The 21,475-nt window shown below is 37.2% G+C and overlaps 1 protein-coding gene across 1 annotated transcript in view; it reads right to left on the bottom strand.

Moving 5' to 3' along the window:
* Positions 1-2,925: 2,925 nt before the first annotated feature.
* Positions 2,926-21,475, bottom strand: part of PKHD1 (PKHD1 ciliary IPT domain containing fibrocystin/polyductin) — a 180,127-nt gene continuing 161,577 nt past the window's right edge. Inside the window, 8 exon segments of the mRNA XM_087717043.1 lie at positions 2,926-3,050; positions 3,188-3,300; positions 3,578-3,746; positions 5,800-6,681; positions 8,204-8,350; positions 9,428-9,582; positions 11,363-11,450; positions 12,557-12,670. Coding sequence (XP_087573169.1) covers positions 2,926-3,050; positions 3,188-3,300; positions 3,578-3,746; positions 5,800-6,681; positions 8,204-8,350; positions 9,428-9,582; positions 11,363-11,450; positions 12,557-12,670 — 1,793 coding nt within the window.

Genomic DNA, 21,475 nt, shown 5'->3' with positions numbered 1-21,475 from the left:
TTGTGCCATTCTAACAAACACAGCTGCTTCAGCTTGGAAGGTTAATAAAATTAAAGCATAGATTCACAAAGAACGTTGTTTTCACTTTTCTCTGATTAGAAATATACTTCAAAGGGACATCTGTGTGCTTCCCTTCTTATCACTCTCTGTAGCCAAGCATTAAACCTTGTTTTGCCAAGTCAAAACAATCTGTAGAGAAAAAAAACTCCAATCAACAAATCCTCCCAGCCTCCGAGCAGCGTTAATACTGTTGAAAATCTAATTTCCTTTTGTATCTTTTCTGTATTTCAAGTTAGAGTCCAATCTTTAAATGAATTAGAAAAATGCCCACAGCAATGAAAGAGGAAAAATTTGGTCCATAGGTTGCAGAGAACAATAAAAGAAAAAATAGAAGATAACTTAACCCATCTGTTTCAAAAGGCTTGCATAAATTCCATCCATGAAAATAGCATTTAAAAAGTAAGATAACCACTGTCCAAAATCATTCCAAATTTAATATCACCATTTGATTCTTCTATTCTCCAATTTAGATTAATTTTAAGTTTTTATAGGCAGTCTCTTTTTAAAAACAGTAAAAGTTCCTCACCAGCTGGAAACACTTTCTCTTTCCATATCCTTCCATTTTGGATCCGCCCTGACTTTGTCAGCCTTGGCTGGATTTTTTGTCACCGGCTTGAAGAACTTCTCTTGCTTCTTTTTGCGCTATCCCTGAGGTCAGCAAGACATATTCTTCCTGTTCACCATGTCTTCAGGATGGTTTAGGTCCGATTGAACCACTCAGCGGCAAAAGTATTGGTTGCAGTCTCAGAGCATCGAGACTGCACGTCCATCTCCTCATGACGTTGGCTCCTCCCCCTCATTCTGGAAATTTTTTAACTTTCTTGTAGGCCCCCTTGTTCAAAAATTAACTTCTTTTTGTGTGTTAGAGGATATTGCTCCTCAAAACTGTTCTAATTTTTTATATTGCATTATGTTGATTTGATTGGTTGGTTGGATGGTTGTTTGGCTGACTATTATAATAGAGGGAGGAAATCCAGTTAATATCTTTTTCCTGTTCTAACAAGGTGCCTAAAAAACAGTCTTGATAGCAGGAAGATGGTAAAAACTTCAGTTGCTCTTAGCCCCACAATGTAAACCACACCAGGAATCAACTTCACAGGGAAGCTAAGACTACTTTTATTGAGAAGGGCTATAATGAAAACATGTTACTAGTCTGATTGTGCCATAGTTCTTGCTTCTTATGGTTATATGAATATTAAGATTTCTGCCTGTTTAGGATTTAAGATTTGCTTTTCCCCTCATTGCTCTGGTACAGGGGTGACATCCAGAAGGTTCTGACAGGTTCTGGAGAACCAGTAGCGGAAATTTTGAGTAGTTTGGAGAACTGGCAAAAGCCACCTCTGGCTAGCCCCAGAGTGGGGTGGGAATGGAGATTTTGCAATATCCTTCCCCTGACACACCCACCAAGCCCCGCCCACCAAGCCACATCACGCCCACATCAGCGGTAGTAAAAAAAAATTGAATTTTACCACTGCTCTGGTAACTGTATTCATCCTCAGTCTCCATCAGTGTCACCTTGTTTATGCTCTACAATTATTTTGCATAGATACAGGAAACTCATCCCAACTGAGGAGTATAGATCAGTAGTTATCAGGAAAAGAAATTTCCTTGCATGGTGTTTTTTTCCCCATTATCTCAACATTTTACCAAAAAGTTATCATATAATATATGTCATAAAAATGGATATCCCCAATTAAAGCTTGATATATAAAAATAAACTATAATATAAAAAGTTAACTGGTATACCAGCAAACAAAAATATGGTGATAAAGCATCTAATTTGTTTTCAGAATTGAACTTCTAGGAATGAATACTTTAGGATTCACCATAAAATAGTGCAGCAAAAGCACTTCTATAAATGATGGGTCATTAAAATTAAGGAGATATGTTTCCTGTCCATGGTTTGGACGTGAAAATGAGAAGCCAATAAATAAAGAGGTTCCCAAGATGTACAAATACATTTAAAATAGAAGTGGATGATCAATTTCTTCTTCTTTTTAAACAAAGTTTTTACTAATGACACTGATTATTAGCTCAATGTCAAATCCTTCTCAATGACTTCCATATATGTCCTTTTCTAGAAAACTCTTCTGGAAATTCTTAAAATGGCAAAGATGGTTGTTTTTTTATGACTAATGAGGAAGCTTATGACCTGATATGTATATGATCATAAAGACTGATTAAACCTGTCTTTAAAGATGTATTTGATGGACCTTGGTGTCTGACTTTGACTTGTGATTCATAATCAGGTCAACAAAAGCAGGGGGGAAGATCATGTCTGTGCAAAACAGTGAATTAATCAGCCCTCTAAGCAGCCTCTAAGACAGATCCTTAGAGAAATGCCTTTTACCCTGGAAGACATTAGACGTTTTATTTAAAGATTAAACATTTTGTTTAAAGATTAAAGTTCTTTTTGTGCTTAATCGCTTTCCAGGGCAAGATGGAAAATGGGATTAATTACAGTCTCCTGCATTAAACTCCTATCCAGCAGAAGTCATAAACGATGTAACTTTCCTGCAAAATGGCCACCATCATGAACAGCAGGCTCCAGAGATAGTAATTGTAATTAAAGAGTTTATCTCGAGTCTCAGCACAGTCTTAATCAGGATGGGAACTGAGCCTCACTGCATGCACTTTCAGCACATGGCTGTATAACAAAATAGCTCTTTTGAAAACGCAGTTTACTCTAAAAAGTCTGAGCAGGACTTGATGCCGGCGGGTCTACCATTCTCTGTGGGATTCACACAAAATCTTATTAGGTCAATTGTTTAGAAAGCATCTCTCATTAAGGGATTTCAAAACGCTTGTGAAAAGTGAATAAAATTACCTTGCTCTATTGAAGAATAAATGTGGACCAGGCTGCCGTTAATACATATAAAGGTTATGTTGAATTAAGTTACTTGCCCTGGAACTAGGAGAGACATATACAATTGGAAACTGTACCCCTGAGACAATGACTCTAAATTCTTTATTGTCATACTGCCATCTTTCTGGAATAAAAACACCAAGTATATATTCAGGAATAATTGTCTTCAAATGGCCACAGTAGCACCAGATTCCTTTTAAATTCCCCCTCTCGCATATAAAATTCTTCTGTATTGGTGTCATCCCTTGACTAGCAACTTACCAGCACCCTGGTAAGCTTGTTCCCAATCCAATTCTGATTTTTGGAAAACTGATACAGGTGAATCCAATCCGAGGGCACTTCCATCCAAATCTTTGAAAAGAGCTTTCCTTGACCTCCCAGAAAATGAAATTACCAAATGAGCCAGATATTGATTCACTTACTCTGACAAGAAAGAAAGAAATATGAGACATGGGAAAAATTATCCTAAACTCAGCCCAGGGAACATACCAAACGTGCTAATTACTAATAAACAAGAAATAAAGAGAAGCAACCCTAAGAAAAACAAATCATCAATAGTTTTACAGATTGTAAGTATATCAAACATGATATTGGGGAAATCTCAGCAAGAGTTATCCAAAGTGGGTTATTTATAAGTGATTATAAGTGTACCTCGTTTGCAGTGGATGAAAATAGAACATATTTTGTTCCCCGATATGGAGCATTCTGGTCTGCTCAGATGTGATCAGATGCAAGATGCCTCCATGTCCTGGATTTGTCATGATGCAGATGTCTTGGTCATCAGTATAGCAACTCTTTTTAAAACTACCAAAGGTTATATCTGACAAAGGGAAAGTAAAAACACTGTAGGAAAATGGCAACACTTGACTAATTTATATAAAGGGCCAGTTTGGTTCAGTGGTTAATTTTAGAAAGTAGAAGACTGTGAGTTATAGTCCTGCCTTAGCAATGAAGACCATCTGGGCCAGTCACACTCTCTCTCAGCCCAGCCCACCTTACAGGGTTGTTTTTCTGGGGAAAATAGAAGGAGGGAGATACGTTGGTTATATTCTCCCTTGAGTTATTTGTAAAATTAATAAAGATGGGATACAAATGAATATCTCAGGCTAAACTAAATCTTGAAGTAGCTGCATTGGTGTGTATGGTCTATGGTATAATTGTGCTACTTTAATTGTTGATAGCATTTTTTGACACTTTTTAAAAAAAAAAGTCAGCTAGAAGTAGAAGTAGAGGTAAAATTTGTTTAACTTCACATAGATTTGCAAACTTTTTTCCCCATTTTAAATAAAGGATTTATGTTTTAGGATTCAGTTAAAGATATCATTGATGCCAATGAAAAGTTTATGTCCCAGCGGCTTACTGAATTGATACTTCAATGTTCTGTCTAAAATTATTCGAAATGTTCATTTTTGTTTTCAGGAGAAAATATTTAGCAAAATAAACACTTGTGTCAGTTTCCCGTCTATTTCTCAGGACAGGAGAAAATAGTAGTGGTACATAGAAATCATGCTAAGCATAGTTTAGTTCAAGAATAATCAATCTACTGTTCTCTGTTTGTTTAAACACCAGATCTCATCAGCTGCAATTGCCATGGTGAATGGCAAATAATTTGAAGAATTGTAATTCCAAAGTTCTAAAGAGAACCCATTTCTATCCTTATTTTAAGAAGTCAGGAACAAAGAAAAATGAATGGCATCAGGTCATGAATTTCTCTTTTCCTTCCCACCTTTCCTTTATAGCCAACAGAGGAATTATGGTAAACTGCAGCAAGCAATGTCAACCTGGCCTATAATTAATTATATTTAGTTACAATTATGGATAATTCAAGCAAGCCAAATAAGTCAGTTTGCCATGATTAAACAAGTAGATTACTTCAAAGTGAATTATTTAAAATTAATTTTTTCTTTTACTTTTTTTCTTAACGTTTTCCTCAAGTGTGGGGTCTATTTTTTGGATCAATCAAAGTGTTGACCCATTGATTGGGACAGGAATTGATTTATTTTGTCACTTAAGCTTGACGATATGAGATGGAAAGAGTGACTAGCCCAGAGTCACCCAGCTAGTTTTTATGGTCTCCTCATTTCTGGTGTCTTAAGTAGACAAAGCTTGTCTCTTAACAATATTTCATATTAATCATGTTAATATGTCTTGGGAAGTGTATGCAAAACCACATCCCCATTTATTCATGTTAGATTAGATTAATCGAGTATGTACAAACTCAGTGAATATATAATATGACCATGGATTCTCATGCTTCCCATGAAATTAGGTACCGGTATATATGCACACACAAAAACAAACACACAGAGACACATACCCACTTTCATCAGAAGCATATAGACAGATTTGTTTGAGTCTTTCCTCCATTAAAATGAGTCCTTCCTTCCATAAACCTTTCACAGTGAGAAACATTGTTATTACATATGAATATTTTATGGGACAAGTTCTTGGTCCCCTAACTACAATTACTTTTTCTTTTTTTTTGTTGGTGTCATTTAAAAATATCTTAATAATTTTGTGCTGATATATTTTAGAAAAAATATATGTGTCTTGAAAAAGAATAAAATTGACATAAGGACATGTACTTTGACATAAAACTGTATGAAAGTTTGGCTTTAGATACAATAACATACAAAATCAGACCATCCCTAAAAAAATATCCATAGGACTGGGCTTTGGTCAGTTATAATCTGCAGCACCATAATAGATCTGCTTGTCTAAAGTGTTTTTTTATAAAATATGCGCTGTTCCTAAGAATTCTTTAAATAATATTTTAATAACCAAGCACCATTTGTAGTTTTGGGATTTAATACTGTATTTATTATTTCAGTATTTATTAGGCCACATTATTTATTAGCTCTTAAAGTACTAACCTTGTAGAGTTGTGACTCCCATAACTATTGAACAATTTCTTATTTTATGCCATGGAGCATCAGGCCACCAATTAGAGTCCAAGGTAAAAGACGGCCATAACATGCCAATTCAGCCCCTCCAGGGATTAGGTGGAGCTCAGTGTGTCATTGCCACATTGGCTGAAAGAGGATGGATTCTGTCCTTGATGCAATCAAAGGAAGTGCTAGTAGCCACAAAGACAGAGTTTCTTAGTTTCAGGTGCTGTTTTTTCTGGTGACAGTGCACCTTAGCTGATGGTCCATAAAGTACTGGCAAGAGTCCTACAACATTGTCCACCAGTGTCACCTTCTCAACTACTACACTTCCTACAAGATGAAACATTATCCCATAGTCATAGTTTTTGTAAGACAAAAAGCCTATAATTTTAGTGCAGTTTGGAAAGCCATCTCCTTTATATAAATGCACCCCATGAAGGCTTGAATGAGCTACATTGCCATTGCAAACATCCTCTGCTAAGAAACATTCTTGACCTTTTATATGAAAGGCTATCCATTCTGAACCAGCCACGCTATTATTATGTAACATAACACTTTCTACTGCATTTGTTTTGATGCCAGCAACCCAGAACTTTGAGCTGTCTGGTTGCTTGCTTAAGACAACAAGATTGATGATGAGTTTATGATTTTGGCCTTCTAAATGTATACCATGCCCAATTGTACTGAATATCACATTATCATGTAGCAAGAGCCCACTACTTGTAATGGCTTGAATACCAACACCACAGCTGTGGTGAATGCTAGAGGAAATTATGGAAGACTTGAGGGATGAATTTGTAATGTCAACTGATGGAGACTGTGACAATCCAAAATTCAAAATTTCAACATTTGAAAGTTGAAGAACACCTGCAAGATGGGAGAAGGACACATTTAAGAATCAGGACTTTGGTGGGGAGACAGGATAACCTCCCATATCTTGAAAAATAGAAACAATGGTATTCCACTAAAAAAATATTCTATTGATGCTACTTTAGAAGCTCTTAATTCATAAACCCTTAATATTATACAATTCCAAATTTTTAAAAAAGAAAGCAAATACAGCAACTAATGTGTTACTCAATGATTTATGTTTTATTTTCATTAATAGCTATACTTTGCTCACTAATTACTAAATTGGAGGAGGGAATAAATGGGGAACTCATCAAATTTGCAGATAACACCAAGCTGGCAGGAATAGCCAACACTCCAAAAGATAGGCTAAAGATACAGAAGGATCTTGACAAACTTGAACATTGGGCACTATCTAATAAAATGAAATTCAATGGTGAAAAGAATAAGGTTCTACATTTAGGCAACAAAAACGAAATGCACAGGTACAGTATAGGTGTTACCTTGCTCAACAGTAGTAACTGTGAAAGGGATCTTGGAGTCCTAGTGGACAACCATTTAAATATGAGCCAGCAGTGCGCAGCAGCTGCCAAAAAAGCCAACACAGTTGTAGGCTGCATAAACAGAGGGATAGAATCAAGATCACGTGAAGTGTTAATACCACTTTATAATGCCTTGGTAAGGCCACACTTGGAATACTGCATTCAGTTTTGGTCACCACAATGTAAAAAAGATGTGTAGACTCTAGAAAGAGTGCAGAGAAGAGCAACAAAGATGATTAGGGGACTGGAGACTAAAACATATGAAGAACTGTTGCAGGAACTGGGTATGTCTAGTTTAATAGAAAGAAGGACTAGGGGAGACATGATAGCAGTGTTCCAATATCTCAGGGGTTGCCACAAAGAAGAGGGAGTCAAACTATTTTCCAAGGCACCTGAGGGTAGAACAAGAAGCAATGGGTGGAAACTAATCAAGGAGAGAAGCAACTTAGAACTATAGAGAAATTTCCTGACAGTTAAAACAATTAATCAGTGGAACAGCTTGCCTCCAGAAGTTGTGAATGCCCCAACATTGGAAGTCTTTAAGAAGATGTTGGATAGCCATTTGTCTGGAATGGTATAGGGTTTCCTGCCTAGGCAGGAGATTGGACTAGAAGACCTCCAAGGTCCCTTCCAACTTTGCTATTGTACTATTGTATTATTGTACTATGTAATCACACTATTAATAAAATAAAAATTATTTATAATCCCGACATTCATAAGGGTGTTTTGGGTCAATTGATGGAAGGAGGCAATGCCAAACTATTTCTGAAAAACCTTCCCAAGAAAACTGCAGGGGCTTGGTCCAGGCAGTCTCTGAGAATTGGACATGATTGAATGGAGGAGAGAAAAATCACCCACAATAGTAGGTTAGATGTAATAACTATCAAATTAATTCATGTTCTTAAAAATACATGAGAAATCTAGAAAATTAAAATATGTTTCTTTTAAGCTACATGGATTAAGAACGATGTGTAAAATAAATACAAATTCTTAAGTACCTGCATCTTGGTTTGCATAGCCCCAAGGTCCCACCAGAAGTCTTCCTATGCAATCCATGTCAGATTTAATCTGAATGTTTCTTGTCAGAAGCCCAACCTCTGCAGCCAGGGGAATCCATTGACCATCTTCTAATATATGGGAATGCCCTGCAGAGATCAAAATGTCAGAAAACAATAGAAGTGGAGCAAGTTTAATAAACCAAACATGGGGTCTCTACTAATTCTTCCCTTATGAAAACAGTTCATATATCCAGGCTGTGTACAGTAGGAGTTCATAATCTATTGCAGTCATTTGGAAAGAGTCATTTACTTTATTATCACTTTTAACAACCTTATTTTCTCCTTATTTCGTACAACAATCACTGATGCAGAGAATAACAAAATCAGAAGTAGGGAGAATAGTACCTCAGCTGTTTTTGATCAAATATTTTACAAGCCTAAATCAGTTCCATGGCATCTCACATTTAAAAGAGGTTAAATATAAGGTCAGAGTTTATTGCACCTACCTAAAATTTTGCAAACATTTGTAATTCTAGTAATATGAGACAGCAATTAAATATAAAAATAACTGAGACAATTCATTTATTGTATAAGTACTGATTGCCCACTTAAATGTCTTAAGAAGCAATACCAGCTCTTAAACTAAGTTGAGAGGCAAAGATACAAAATGGGAATGAGATCGTACCTGCTAGTCCAATATATGTTGATTATAGTTTCTCTAGAGAAACCTAATGTATCTCTGCCCATTGTTTATAGAATCTTCTAAAATTATCCAACCATTGTGCCAAAAGAACATAATGGGAACAGATTTTATATCACTTCAGTGATGGCTGGGTTAAAATATGTAGTACTATAAATAGCTGATGATTGCCTACATTTAGAGTCTAGATGCACATACTGTAACATTCTTCCTGAAACATTCTGGGTATAACACTGTACATTCATAGCCTCTGCATGTGAACTTAAAATCATTTTGTAGTACTTGGGTTGGGACTCTAACTCTTGCCCTTCCAGACACAAATCTCTATTTCAACTGTTTTCTCTTCATACCTTATGAATAACTTCCCATTTTGTTCTTTAATTAAAGCAGTGAAAATTTTAAGGCATCCTAGAAATAAAACACTTTTGAATAATGGCAAGTTTGTTGAGGAAAAATAATGAATGTTACATAGCCTTTAATGTGCAAAAAAAATATGATATAAGCAAAGGAGACAAATTGCACACCAATATGTCTACGGAGAAGATGTTCACGGATCCTAATGCTACGATTGTTAACGTTTTCTAAAGTGATTATTTCAGTTGGATGGACTTCATATGAAGAGGAACTGACAACAATACTGTCCCCCGGATGCCAGTCCAAATGATCTTGCACCATAAACCTGTAAAGAATGTGAGATGAAGACATATTTAGAAGTGTAGGGTTCATTTTTCTCTGGGATAATGAAGAAAACTGAATTATAATTAAGGAAAATAATGTGTGAACAAATCTGCTCTTACAGTACCAGCAAAGTAATGAACAAAGTTGTGGAAGGCTGAGCGTTGAAGGCATTGTTTTACAGTGGTTCAGCTCCTTCCATTCTGTGTTAGTAGGGAGGAAAGGTTAGCTTGGGATGCCAAAGAGCTCAGCCTTGTCTTCCCTGCTTTCCAATATCTATAGTGTGTAAAGTCTCTGGAAAGATTCATTCAATGGTTTCAGATGTAGTATCATCAATAGGCTAATGACATTCAACTGAAAATTGTTACTCTGGGCTAAAGAGGAGATGATGTTGATTTTTTCCCCAGTGCCTGGATCCTGTCAGTTTTGATAGGAGAGAAGATCAAAATGGAATCTTGAAAAGATGAAATTTCTACAAATGCACCAAGGTATCACCACCAAAAGTTACTCATGCATGGGAGCAAGTTTCTGACATGAGCATCCTTCAGGCTTCTGTTGGATCAGCAGGTACAAATGTGGTCAGAGAGGTGTATGCCCAACTGATGAGTATGCCTGTTCTGGCCTCAACTGTGATGACTTGAAGGTGAGACCAATAGCAACTCATGCTCTTATTATTAGCCATCTAGACTACTGAAATGCCCTCTACTTGAGGCTGCAAGCAGTTGGTTCAAAATGTAGCATTTGGGAGTGCATACCATTAGTATTGTGGACCCTGCATTAGTTGTCATTTGGTTTCAAGGTCCAATTTAAGGTGCTGATTTTGTCCAATCAAATTCTTTTCTTTTCTGAAAACTTTCTTCATGGAAACATTCAGGACCTTCTCTGGCCAACTTCTATTCATCTAATTTAATCAAGCAGGAGAAACATCTGCACATCCCACATTTTCAAATTATTTGTGGGGCTGAAGCAAGGGGAAATTGAGAGACTGCCTTCTGCCAATTACCTCCCTGCGTCCCATCAGATCGCACAGGGTAGGCCTCCTCCGAATTCCATCCGCCAGTCAGTGCCGACTGGCGACTACGCGGAGGAGAGCCTTCTCAGTTGCAGCTCCGACGCTATGGAACAATCTCCCCGTGGAGATCCGCACCCTCACCACCGCCCAGGCCTTCTGCACGGCCCTTAAGATCTGGCTATCCCGTCAGGCCTGGGGATAAAAAATGTTAGTTCGTCCCCTCCCGAATGATGAATGAATGTTGTGCTCTATTTTTAATATTATGTATTGTCTTATGTTTTTTTGTCTTTTTACCCCCTTCCCCGTGTTTTGTAAGCCGCCCTGAGTCCCCTCAGGGAAAAGGGCGGCCTATAAATTATAATAAACACTCTAAACATTCTAAACATTCTAAATTACTTTGTTTTACCTCCTTATGGAGATCAAGGTGGATCCTTTACTACTGGTTTTCTGCAAGCTCCTAAACATGTTTTCAGAAAGCTTATTCAGAGAGCCTTTTCTTGATTTGAATTCTTGTTGCCATCCTTTTGTAGCTTTGCTGTAGTTTTCATTTGTATATATATTTTTATGTTTGTACCATCAAATGTTATTTTTTATGTGGTGGCATACAAATAAGTTTAATTCAGAATCATTTTGAAATGTTGCCAGAAAAGTCCTACATGTCCTGAATTTACTCTTCAATTGACTCTGAAAAAAGGGGGCAGGGCTTCAAAAAGAAACCAAAAGTAAAAATAAAAAAGACCTTCGTTCCTATTACCTATAATTTATCACCTACCTTTCATTTCCAGGTGCAACATCATTTCCAAGATGTGTCCATGACTTCTTGGTGTAGGCACGTGCAACTGCAGCTTCCCAAAAAAAACCTTGAAAAAAGGAGAAAAAACTAGCCATGATTCAAAAGATGCTAATCTTTGCAAGATCTTCAATATACTAGGGTGGACTTTTCAGTTGTGCCAGAGATGTACTTTTCCAAACCATTTTGTACTGATGGAGAATGTTTGGACACTTTATAAAGTTTCTAAGGCACTTTCTTTAAAGATTACATTAGGAAGATTCCAACTCTAGCAAGAGAGTGAATTGGCTTGCTGGATTAGTATATAATCCATATGCTCAGTAAGGTCATACCAACATTAGAATAGGAAAATGATGACTTCCTTGTGGGACTAAATGCCTTGAAAAAGATAGCATATCTAGAAAATCTAATGGGAAAAATGAAAAGAGGGGGTATTTCCTATTTCAAATGAAAGCCTGTTTACTGGCCTATCACTGTGGTACATTGATAAGCAAACTCTTTGATGCTGAGGATAGCAAATAGTGCAGAGTGGGGGATTGGAAATTGTGGTTATGCATATCCACAAACCCTCCATCAGAAGTACCTAATTTACAAGCCAGGTGCATGATCAGAATACCTATTATAACTCTGTTTCAATCCTTTTCCTACATGTTTATGGAGAAGATATTTTTTGTAGGAATGTAAATTAATCTGACTTCCATGCTTCCACAGTGGTCTAAAGTCTCTTCCTAAATACACATATAAACTTCTCCCAACACATACAAATACATAACCTCCCTGTCCTCTTCCCCCATCTTTCTCAAATGCATTGAATGTGTTGTGTAAATTCATCTCAAGATAGAACGTATGCCTTAAACACCCTATTCTTCCAAAATCTACTAACAATCTACTAAACAACTGATGGGAGGTTGTGAGATATACCCACACCCCACACTAAGCACAGTCAGAGAAGCATAGATTAGAAATCAGAAAAGGCATAAATATATTGTTGGCTGCAGGGAAAAAAATGCTTAAATGTTTTCATGTTGCTTCAGGTTATCCACTTTTGACTTAGTAATTAAAATGCAGACACTATTTAACAAAACAGACAATTGTTGATTGATGCTAAGCACAGGACATTTTCGATCAAGGTTTTCCCAAGCCCCCATTGAGGAATTCAGAAGATGGTATCCATACCAATGGTTCCAGGACCAACGTTCAAACCTTTCAATCAATCACAATTTACTCGCTCAGATGCCCAAAGGAGAATGTGTACCTTTCTCTTTTCTTCTAATGGATGCTGCAATGTGCCTAATGGGAAATTGATGAACATTAACTAATTTGTATGATACATTGGTTTATCCCCTTTCACATATTAAACATTTATCCAGGATGACTTACATAAAACGATGAATACATATACATGTGAGTAAGAACCAAATAAAATTAAAGCATAAATATTAACATTGCAGTACTTAAACATTGCAAAACACATACCAAGAACAAGCTAAACCAAGTACAACAATAATATTAACATACATGTTCCTTCTACTTCCAGCAAGCAATTAATTGTCAAAGGCCTGCCCAACTACATGTGGCTTTCAGTGCCCATCTTACTGTTAAAATCAATTTAAATCTATGAATCCACAGTTAAAACATTTGAGCACATAGCAACATTTATAATATCACAACTGTGAACTAATTTGCCGAAAGAAATGTCAGTGAAGCAAAAAGGTCATGCTTTTTTTACATACTAGAGTTCAAAAGCACTGAGTTTTACAATAATACCAAGCATTTATTCTACTGTAGGATAGAATTTATCCTATACAAAGTTCATTCAGAATCTCAGAAACTAAATTTTTCTAGCTGTTACTTTATGGGATTTTGTCACATCGATTTTGTGATTTTGTCTATGTCCCATTCTAAATCAGATAAACTCTGGCGCTTGCATAACTCACCAGATTTCACTGTTTTTTTTTTAATTTATGCTATAAATTTTTACCACTGTTCCATCCCACAAGGTCAACTTTATCATCTTCATCAAAGGGAACTGTAACAATTCTCATGTGATCTCAGTTATATGATGAGCACTGACACTGCTTGCTCATAAATAACAGTGGCTGAAAAGGGGGAAAGGCAATCCTGTTTTTTTCTTAACAAGAATAATCCAGATTACCAGGAAAAAGATGAACAGGGTGAGAGAAGGAAGAAAAGCTGTAGAAAAGTGAATACTTCATACAACAGAGTATCCTTCTTGTCCAGTAGAAAGCAAAGACAATGGGTGAAAACTCTTTCTTCTCCAGAGAGGATAATCTTTTAAAAAAATCTTTAAATCTTTCCTTTCAGAACAGATAATAATTCTTTCTTAATTAGCCTGGCTGTTCTGGCACAGATATTTGTTTTGCTTAATAATGTCAGTTTTCCAAAATATGTTTTAGAATTTCTTTTTTTTTAGTCAGGTATGAAACAGGACTAGTTTAGTAGAGAGAGAAAATAGTTAAGCTCAAAAATATTTGGCATTTTTCATGTGTGTGTATGTATGTACGTATGTACGTATGTACGTACTGGGGTTCAATTAACATTTTGGAAGAATTACATCTCTTTCAGAGATATACTGTCTGAAACCTAAATGTTTTTTTCTGATGATATTGGAAACACAAGAAGAGTATAAAAAAGGCAACAAAGAGAGGATGGAAATAACTCTTATCTCTTAGAATGCAAAGTGAGCTGTATTCCAACTGTGAACCTATTTATTTCACCCAGGGTAGTTTACAGACTCAGAAGAAAATAGTCTAGCATGAAGCAGATACTTGAAGGGAAAAGTAGGGCAACTTCTGCCCTGGAGAAATGTAAGCAAAGTCCAGTAAGAGAGTTCAGCACTCCTTTAAAATTAGAGATTAAATCAATTATACACCCCCAAACTGCAGCAGATGTAGAATTAAACAAAGAAATCTGTGTAGAATTAGCCATCATGCCACAATAATTTAATATTCAGAAAACATGCCTTTGGTGAGGAAAAGAGAAAGTGTAATATCCATCCACAAGAATTAATCTTAGCAACCCATTTAATGAAGTGTCTATGACAATTAATCTTGTTATAGATACAACTAATCTTGATCCAAAATCAGGCAAATGATTCACACAAAGAGACTTAGAAGGACCACCCTGTTCAATCTGGAGGCCAATTCAGGCATCTGGAAATAGCTTGATTTACTGCAGGCTGCTCTGGAGCTGATTTGATCAGTCCCAGAATAATAATTGTCATCATAATAAAAAGCAGAACTATGTTATCTCTGAAAGGAGTTCCTTGGAGCATTCAAGAAAACCTTGTCTCCTTTAGGGGTATGACTTTCTCTTTTACTTTGTGGGGTTTTTTTTTAATCAAAGACCATAGCCAGAGCGAGGGACTAAGGGGCAGCCAGACCTCCTTCTTCAGCTCTCTGTCCATAATCTCTGTTGAGTCATCTCCACTACATAACAGGACAGGTCCTATGCTGTTTTCCAGAGAAGTGGAGTAGGATGATTTTTTTTGTCTCTTGACTAACCAGGCCATAATATTTCAAAACTCCCAGCAAATTGTAATGTTTTCTATCTGATAAAAGAACTAAATCCATGACTCAATGGCTTTCCTTGATCTGGTCCTATGTTCCCCAATCAAGAATTAAGAGGAACTTTCCCCATCATTTCACTACCAATCCATCAAAACTGAGGAAATAGATACTGATCTGTTCTGACCCTCCGGCCTGTGAATAAACCAGAACACAGGCTTGGCTGTTTGCCACTGTTCAATTACTGAGATAACGAATCCTTTGGCTGAGGGCCCAGACAACTCATGTTCAATAGAGTAGCTCTGCAGCAACACAGATAGTTCAAACTGTTAAGTCCTCGGACTTACGAATGACAGCTCGGCAACAGCCAGGCGCGCCGGAGCCAATCAGGCGCAACCTGCAGTTGCCGGGCTGTCAAACGCGCGGCTATTGGTTTCCCTGTCTGACAGCTCCGTATAAATAGCTGTCAGACAGGGAGGGGGTGCCGGTCTACTGTTCTTGTTTGCGAATGCCTGTGAATAAAAGTTGGTTGAGTTAACTTACCTCAGACGCCTCCCGCCTGGTTCTTCTAGGAAACTTAATACAAACGCAGCAACGCAGATAGTCCAAACAAACAGACACGGCTAGAATACACAGATAGATTTTCTTAACTACTAATTCGAACATTGTTTCCTGCAAATGTTCCCTCCCAACACCTCACCTATAATCTCTCTTGGGGGAGGGGGCTAATCAACAACCACCTGTGCTTAATCATCTTCTGTGAGTCTGCCTACAGAGTTGCTGCTTCCGTTTCTCAGCCCTTCTCAAGCTAGCATCAGGGACAAACTGCCTTTGATCCTTCCCACTGCTCCATGCCTCAGGGTCCTCCTGGTGGCCACCAGCCTCTCTGGTCCCTGCTCTGAGTCTGAACCCTGCCCAGGGTCTTCACATCGTCTAGGGCAGACTCATATGGTTCCTCACTATCCGAGTCCATCAGCAGATCAACCGGATCCTGCTGGGCTATAACACTCATCTAATCATAAAGCTCATTTATCAATTACGAAATCCAGTCCCGCTCTTCTTCTCCTACCATTGTATTTTGTAAGATTATTTTTTTTGAAAGATGGAGGATACCCTTAATTAAACTGCCAGCTGTAGTCTTCTGCATGGTCAAAAAAATACACACCTGCCTCCTCACCAGATCATAGGAAGATTGCCTGGAAAGAAAATCTGTCAATTTTTCTCCCCTACCTAGGGATATATGGACTTTAAGTGGAAAATATAACCCTATCCCAATCAGCACAGCAAATCTTGCTAAAGAAAACTCTGGGACCCATGGTACAAAACTAGTGGGTGGTTTTGTTTTGTTTTGTTTTAGGGAGCTGCCAAATATCTTGAAATATTTTATAGCTGCACTGATTTTTTTTTAAACATAGCTGTTGTGGCACTAGCATTTGCAGCACTTGAGCAATGAATTGAGAAATAGAATTTCGTGGAATATTTTGAATCAAGACAATTCATTGCATAATAATGTGTTCCAATTATTCAGCATGCTTCAGGATTCAAAATTCAGCCAGGAGGTCCAGAGCATAGCTCCATCCTAATAAATAGTGATATCAGCATATGTTTTATAAACAAGAAATTGTCAAATAAACCTTCTCCCAAAGCCCAGTTTTCCATGATTTCAGAATCACAACACCTCAATTTGCAGATACATAGCTTGTGACACAGCTTTAATAACATTATTTTAGAAAGTGATAATGATAGAAAGCTGAAATTCAAAACATATGGAGGTTCCTTTTATGCCAATTGATTACTTCATGCCAGTGGTGGGTTTCAAAAATTTTTGGAACCTCTTCTGTAGGTGTGGCCTGCTTTCTGGGTCTACTGGTGGAACCTCTTCTAACCGGTTCGGTAGATTTGACGAACCGGTTCTGCCGAATAGGTGCGAACTGGTAGGAACCTACCTCTACTTCATGCCATCAAATTGTTGTTGACTCATGGTGACCTTATTGATAGATCTTCTCTATGATGATCTGTCCATAAGCTGCTCCTTTGGTTCTTCCAATTACCAATTATTCCAGTTACAATTACCACTGTAACTGAGTCCATCCACAAAGCTGCTTGGTGATCTTTTTCTTTCTAACTTTCCCACTATTAGAGCCTTTTCCAAACATCCAGGTCTTCACATAACGTGCCTGAATTATGATAATTTCAGCTTGCTGATTTGCGTATGGAGTGAGAACTCTTGGTTTATTTATTTGATGATCCATTCATTTGTTTTCTTGTAATGAGACAAGGCTATATCAGTGATGAAATTCAAATTTTTTTACTACTGGTTCTGTGCACATGGCTTGGTGGGCGTGGTGTTGCTTGGTGGGCGGGGCTTGGTGGGCATGGCGGGGGAAGGATACTGCAAAATCTCCATTCCCAACCCATTCCAGGGGAATGACAATTACAAAATCTCCATTCCCTCCTCACTCCAGAGGAAGGATACTGCAAAATCTCTATTCCCACCCTACTCTGGGGCCAGCCAGAGCTGGCATTTGCCGGTTCTCTGAAATACTCAAAATTTCTGCTACCGGTTCTCCAGAACCTGTCAGAACCTACTGGATTTCACCCCTGGGATATATCTCCTTAATGCATTGATGCTTTTGAATGTTGGGTGTTGTGGAAGACTCCTGAGAATACCATGGATAGACAAGAAAACAAACAAATGGATCAGAAAACCAATAAATCAGAGCCACAAATGACCAGGCTCAAATTATTTCACTTGGCCTTGAGGAGATTGGGTCAGTTTTGAAAACAGTTGATCTTCTCACAAAACTCTTCAGGACTTTGGGACAAGCCTCTTTTGTAAATTTAATATAGGAAACTTATCCAGGTCATTCTCATAATTTGTTATTTGTATATCCCTTTTAATTTGCTGTTATCAAACATTATCTGCCCGGCCTACAGAAGATTTTCACTTTTTAAAGGAAGATTCAGCAGTGTTCCTGCATGTGAAAAAGTCCTTTGCCTAAAGAAAAATAATCTCTCTTGCTCTCTCTCTCTCACTGTCTCCACTTTGCCCCTGCCCATGGTGAACCACATGGGGAGCCAGATTAATAAACCTTCCATAAGCAATTATTGCACTAGCTGACAGGTCATCAGATTATCTTCAGAATAGTAGCTAGATTCATTGCTTTTGCCCTTATTATCAGACCTTCAAACTGTTAAACGTTCCCTTTCAATATATCTTTTTCTAAGTGTTTGCTTAATGTAGCATTTCTCAAATTTTGCAATTTTAAGTTGTGTGGACTTCAAGTCCCAGAATTCTATGTAGTAGAAGTCTGCATATCTTAAAGCTGCCAGGTTTGAGAAACAATAAGTTTCAATGAGTCTGTTGTTTTCTGGTAGGTTCATTCTAATCTCTGAAATAAATGTGTAAATATGCATGCATGTACATTAGATATATATGTGTATATGTGTGTATATATACATGTATACACACATACATAGGGAACTGAGTCACAAGGAATGTTTTTAATTTAGACTCTCTCTTTTCTTCCAGATAAATGCTGTCTTCCAGATTCTAACATGTTCCATCATCCTAGAGTCAATGGCAGGTGAGGGAAGAGTAATACTAACATACCCATTGCTTTATTTCAACCATGGATTCAATTGTATCAGAGTTAAAACACTTGCAGTATTCCTGGCTAAACAGTCTAGCGGTATTGCACAATTCAAACAGACCAGTGCTTTGCTGTATCCAGTTCTTCAGAAAGATAACAGCCAACTGGCAGTCAATGAAGCTAATTAGGGACCAAATGAAAATCACTAAAAAACTACCGTATTCCCTGATTCCAGGCACTATAGGGTCATCTCCAGTACAACAGGTGCTGAAGCACACATATTTTATACAACTAGCAGCTGTCCTCTGGATGCTGTCAACTTAAAACAGAAAACACTTTTTGAAGAGTAGTACTCTTTAACAGACTAGCTCGTTTATGTATACTGTGACTGTATAGTCAACCCTGAAACAATCCAGAATAAAACAAAGAATTGAATCAGTAAGACATGCTTTTATTTTTTATTTTTATTTTTATTTAAATGTTACAGTTAAATAGATAAAAAGAAATGCAAACTATTGCTGGTGAAAATTCATGGCATATTACGTGTCTCTGAAGGAACAAAGATGGCACAAGGGTGAGATTGGCAGTTAGAAAGTAAATTCCGGCTGGCAAAATCTCTCTGGAAAAGGGAAACGTCATGAAATCACCCTCTTCTACTCCAGACAACCACTACTCATAAGTAATTCAATTTGATCTGATAAGCCACTGTAGATGTCAACGTCTGCAATGCTCTCTTCCGTGGGAAATGGCCATCACTGATGCTGCTCCTGACGGCTTGAAGCCCATGTTTGCAAATGATGGTTGTATATAGAGTTTCAATATCCATGATAGCTAAAATAGTGTTGCCAAGAAGATTGCCAAAGAATTTCAGTAAGACATGCTTTTAATAGACTGTTCAAGTTTAGATATTTCCAGTTGATTCTGTAAAAACTGTTTCCACTTTGCACTACTAATCTGTACTGTGTCTAGTCCAATAAAATGGGTTATAAAAACATTTCTGGATTCCCAGATATGTAAAATAATTTATGTACATCTCTTACCTAGCATTTTTGAGAGAAGAACTTTTGCTGCTCTAAACAAATGCCCCAGAAGTTCTTAGAATCCGAACTATGCTTACTAATTATGCATCTTTTAAATTTTTTAATGAACATAGTTTCCTTGCTACCTCATTAAGAAGTCCTGTTAAACTATTACTTCATTATAAGGTAAAATAAATAAATAGATAAAAAGTAAAAACAAAAGCTGAACATCAGCAACTACAAAGTTTCAAGGTATATTTCTTTAATTCCCTTTATAGTATTAATAAAAATACAAATTTTATATTTGAAAGAATGATGGTTAGCATGTGTTAGAATTACATATTTCTATAGCAAGAATAATCTGTTTTGAAATTTCAATATAATGAACTATGAATAATAGTATCATAAATTGTGAATACTAATATGTATTAGTCTGAATACTACCTGAAGTTAAATATGGTAATCCATGCTACAACAAAATAACAGTGATTTGTATTCTATCTATCTATGACAAGTATGCCATGTGTCTTGATTCTTGACATATTAATTAGAAATACACTGTAACACATCCATGGCAGATCTAGAGTGGGTTGAATGATAGCTATATACAGTAGCTTGAATATGTCCTTTCACAGTTATAGAGATAGCCAAAGACTGCTATCTACTTTATAAGATAAGTGAAAAGATGGAAACAGGCAGTACTCAAGCTGTTCTTGTTGTGGCCTTTTGGTTGGATACATTTCCATCAAGGCTGTCTTAACGCATGGGCTGATGGGCACTTGCCTGTAGGCCCTAACCTGTGTATCTTAACCCTTCAATGCACCTTGTATCATATGAATACAGCAACATATTTATTACATTTACTGCATTTTTTATTAATACTAACATGCAAATATATGTTTAATTTTATTGACCATTTACATTTTTATTCCTGTGAGTAGTAGTCGTAGGGGCCCCAGTACACTGCTTTGCCCGGGGGCCCATAATGCTGTTAAGATGGTCCTGATTCCCATAACAGCTGCTCATGATTTCTTTCAACCAAAATAGAATAGTTTTTTTTTAAAGCCCAGGAATGTTACCTTTCTGGAAATCTTTCAATAGTTTTGATTTCCAGTTCTTCCTATAATAGCAATTTCCTTCATTTCCTCTTACCAAACAGAGCCATGCGATCCTTAGTGAAAGTAGATTCTCTCATCTAGTTTCCCCCCACCCCACCCCCATTTTGATCCATTTCAGAGCCAGCTCTTTCTCTCCATCTTCTTTAATTGCCAAATGCTTCGAATTCCTAAACTGACTATTGCTCATTTTTCATAAATCCCTATATGCTACTCCACCCTGAGATAATCTGAATAATAATCTTCAAGTAATTCGGTTCTAAAATTCTGCACTGATTCCACTGATGTGCGGCTTGCTTTCTTCTGGGTCACATGCCCAGAAATTCATATGCTTCCTTCTGTGTTACTCCATTGGGGAACATAGTCCCTGTAATAAATCTCTTCTGGACCCAAGCAGCTTTACAAAATTTATAAAGTGAGTGCTGTCTCCATCTACTCTTGGATCTTAGCTGAGAAATTCTCCAAGGCTCTTAATTAAAACCGGGGAGGTCAGGATGGCAAGTTTCAAAACTGTCTCTGAATCAAAGGCAAGAACCGACCCCATTTTACTAATTACCAAGCCTGCTTTAATTCTTATACAGCACAATTAGGAGGGACCATTTAGGCTATGGAAGCCAACCTCTGTGCAGGAATCCAAATTAAAGTGTCCTAGACAGATGGTTGTCCAGTCTCTGCTTGAACACATCTAATTAAGAAGAGCTCACCAAGCTCTCTGACCCGATGATTCCACTGTCAAACTGCTCTTCTTGTTAGAAGGTTTTTTTAAAGCATCAAATTAGAATCTGCTTCCTGTAATTCCAATTATAACATGTTCATTCTAGAAAGAGAGAGAACTGACCTT

This window comes from Thamnophis sirtalis, unplaced genomic scaffold (genome assembly GCF_051295495.1).
Source record: "Thamnophis sirtalis isolate CommonGarterSnake01/CBP01778 unplaced genomic scaffold, rThaSir2_p1.2 scaffold_5, whole genome shotgun sequence".
Taxonomy (NCBI): Eukaryota; Metazoa; Chordata; class Lepidosauria; order Squamata; family Natricidae; genus Thamnophis; species Thamnophis sirtalis.
This window is presented reverse-complemented; position numbering and strand designations above follow the sequence as displayed.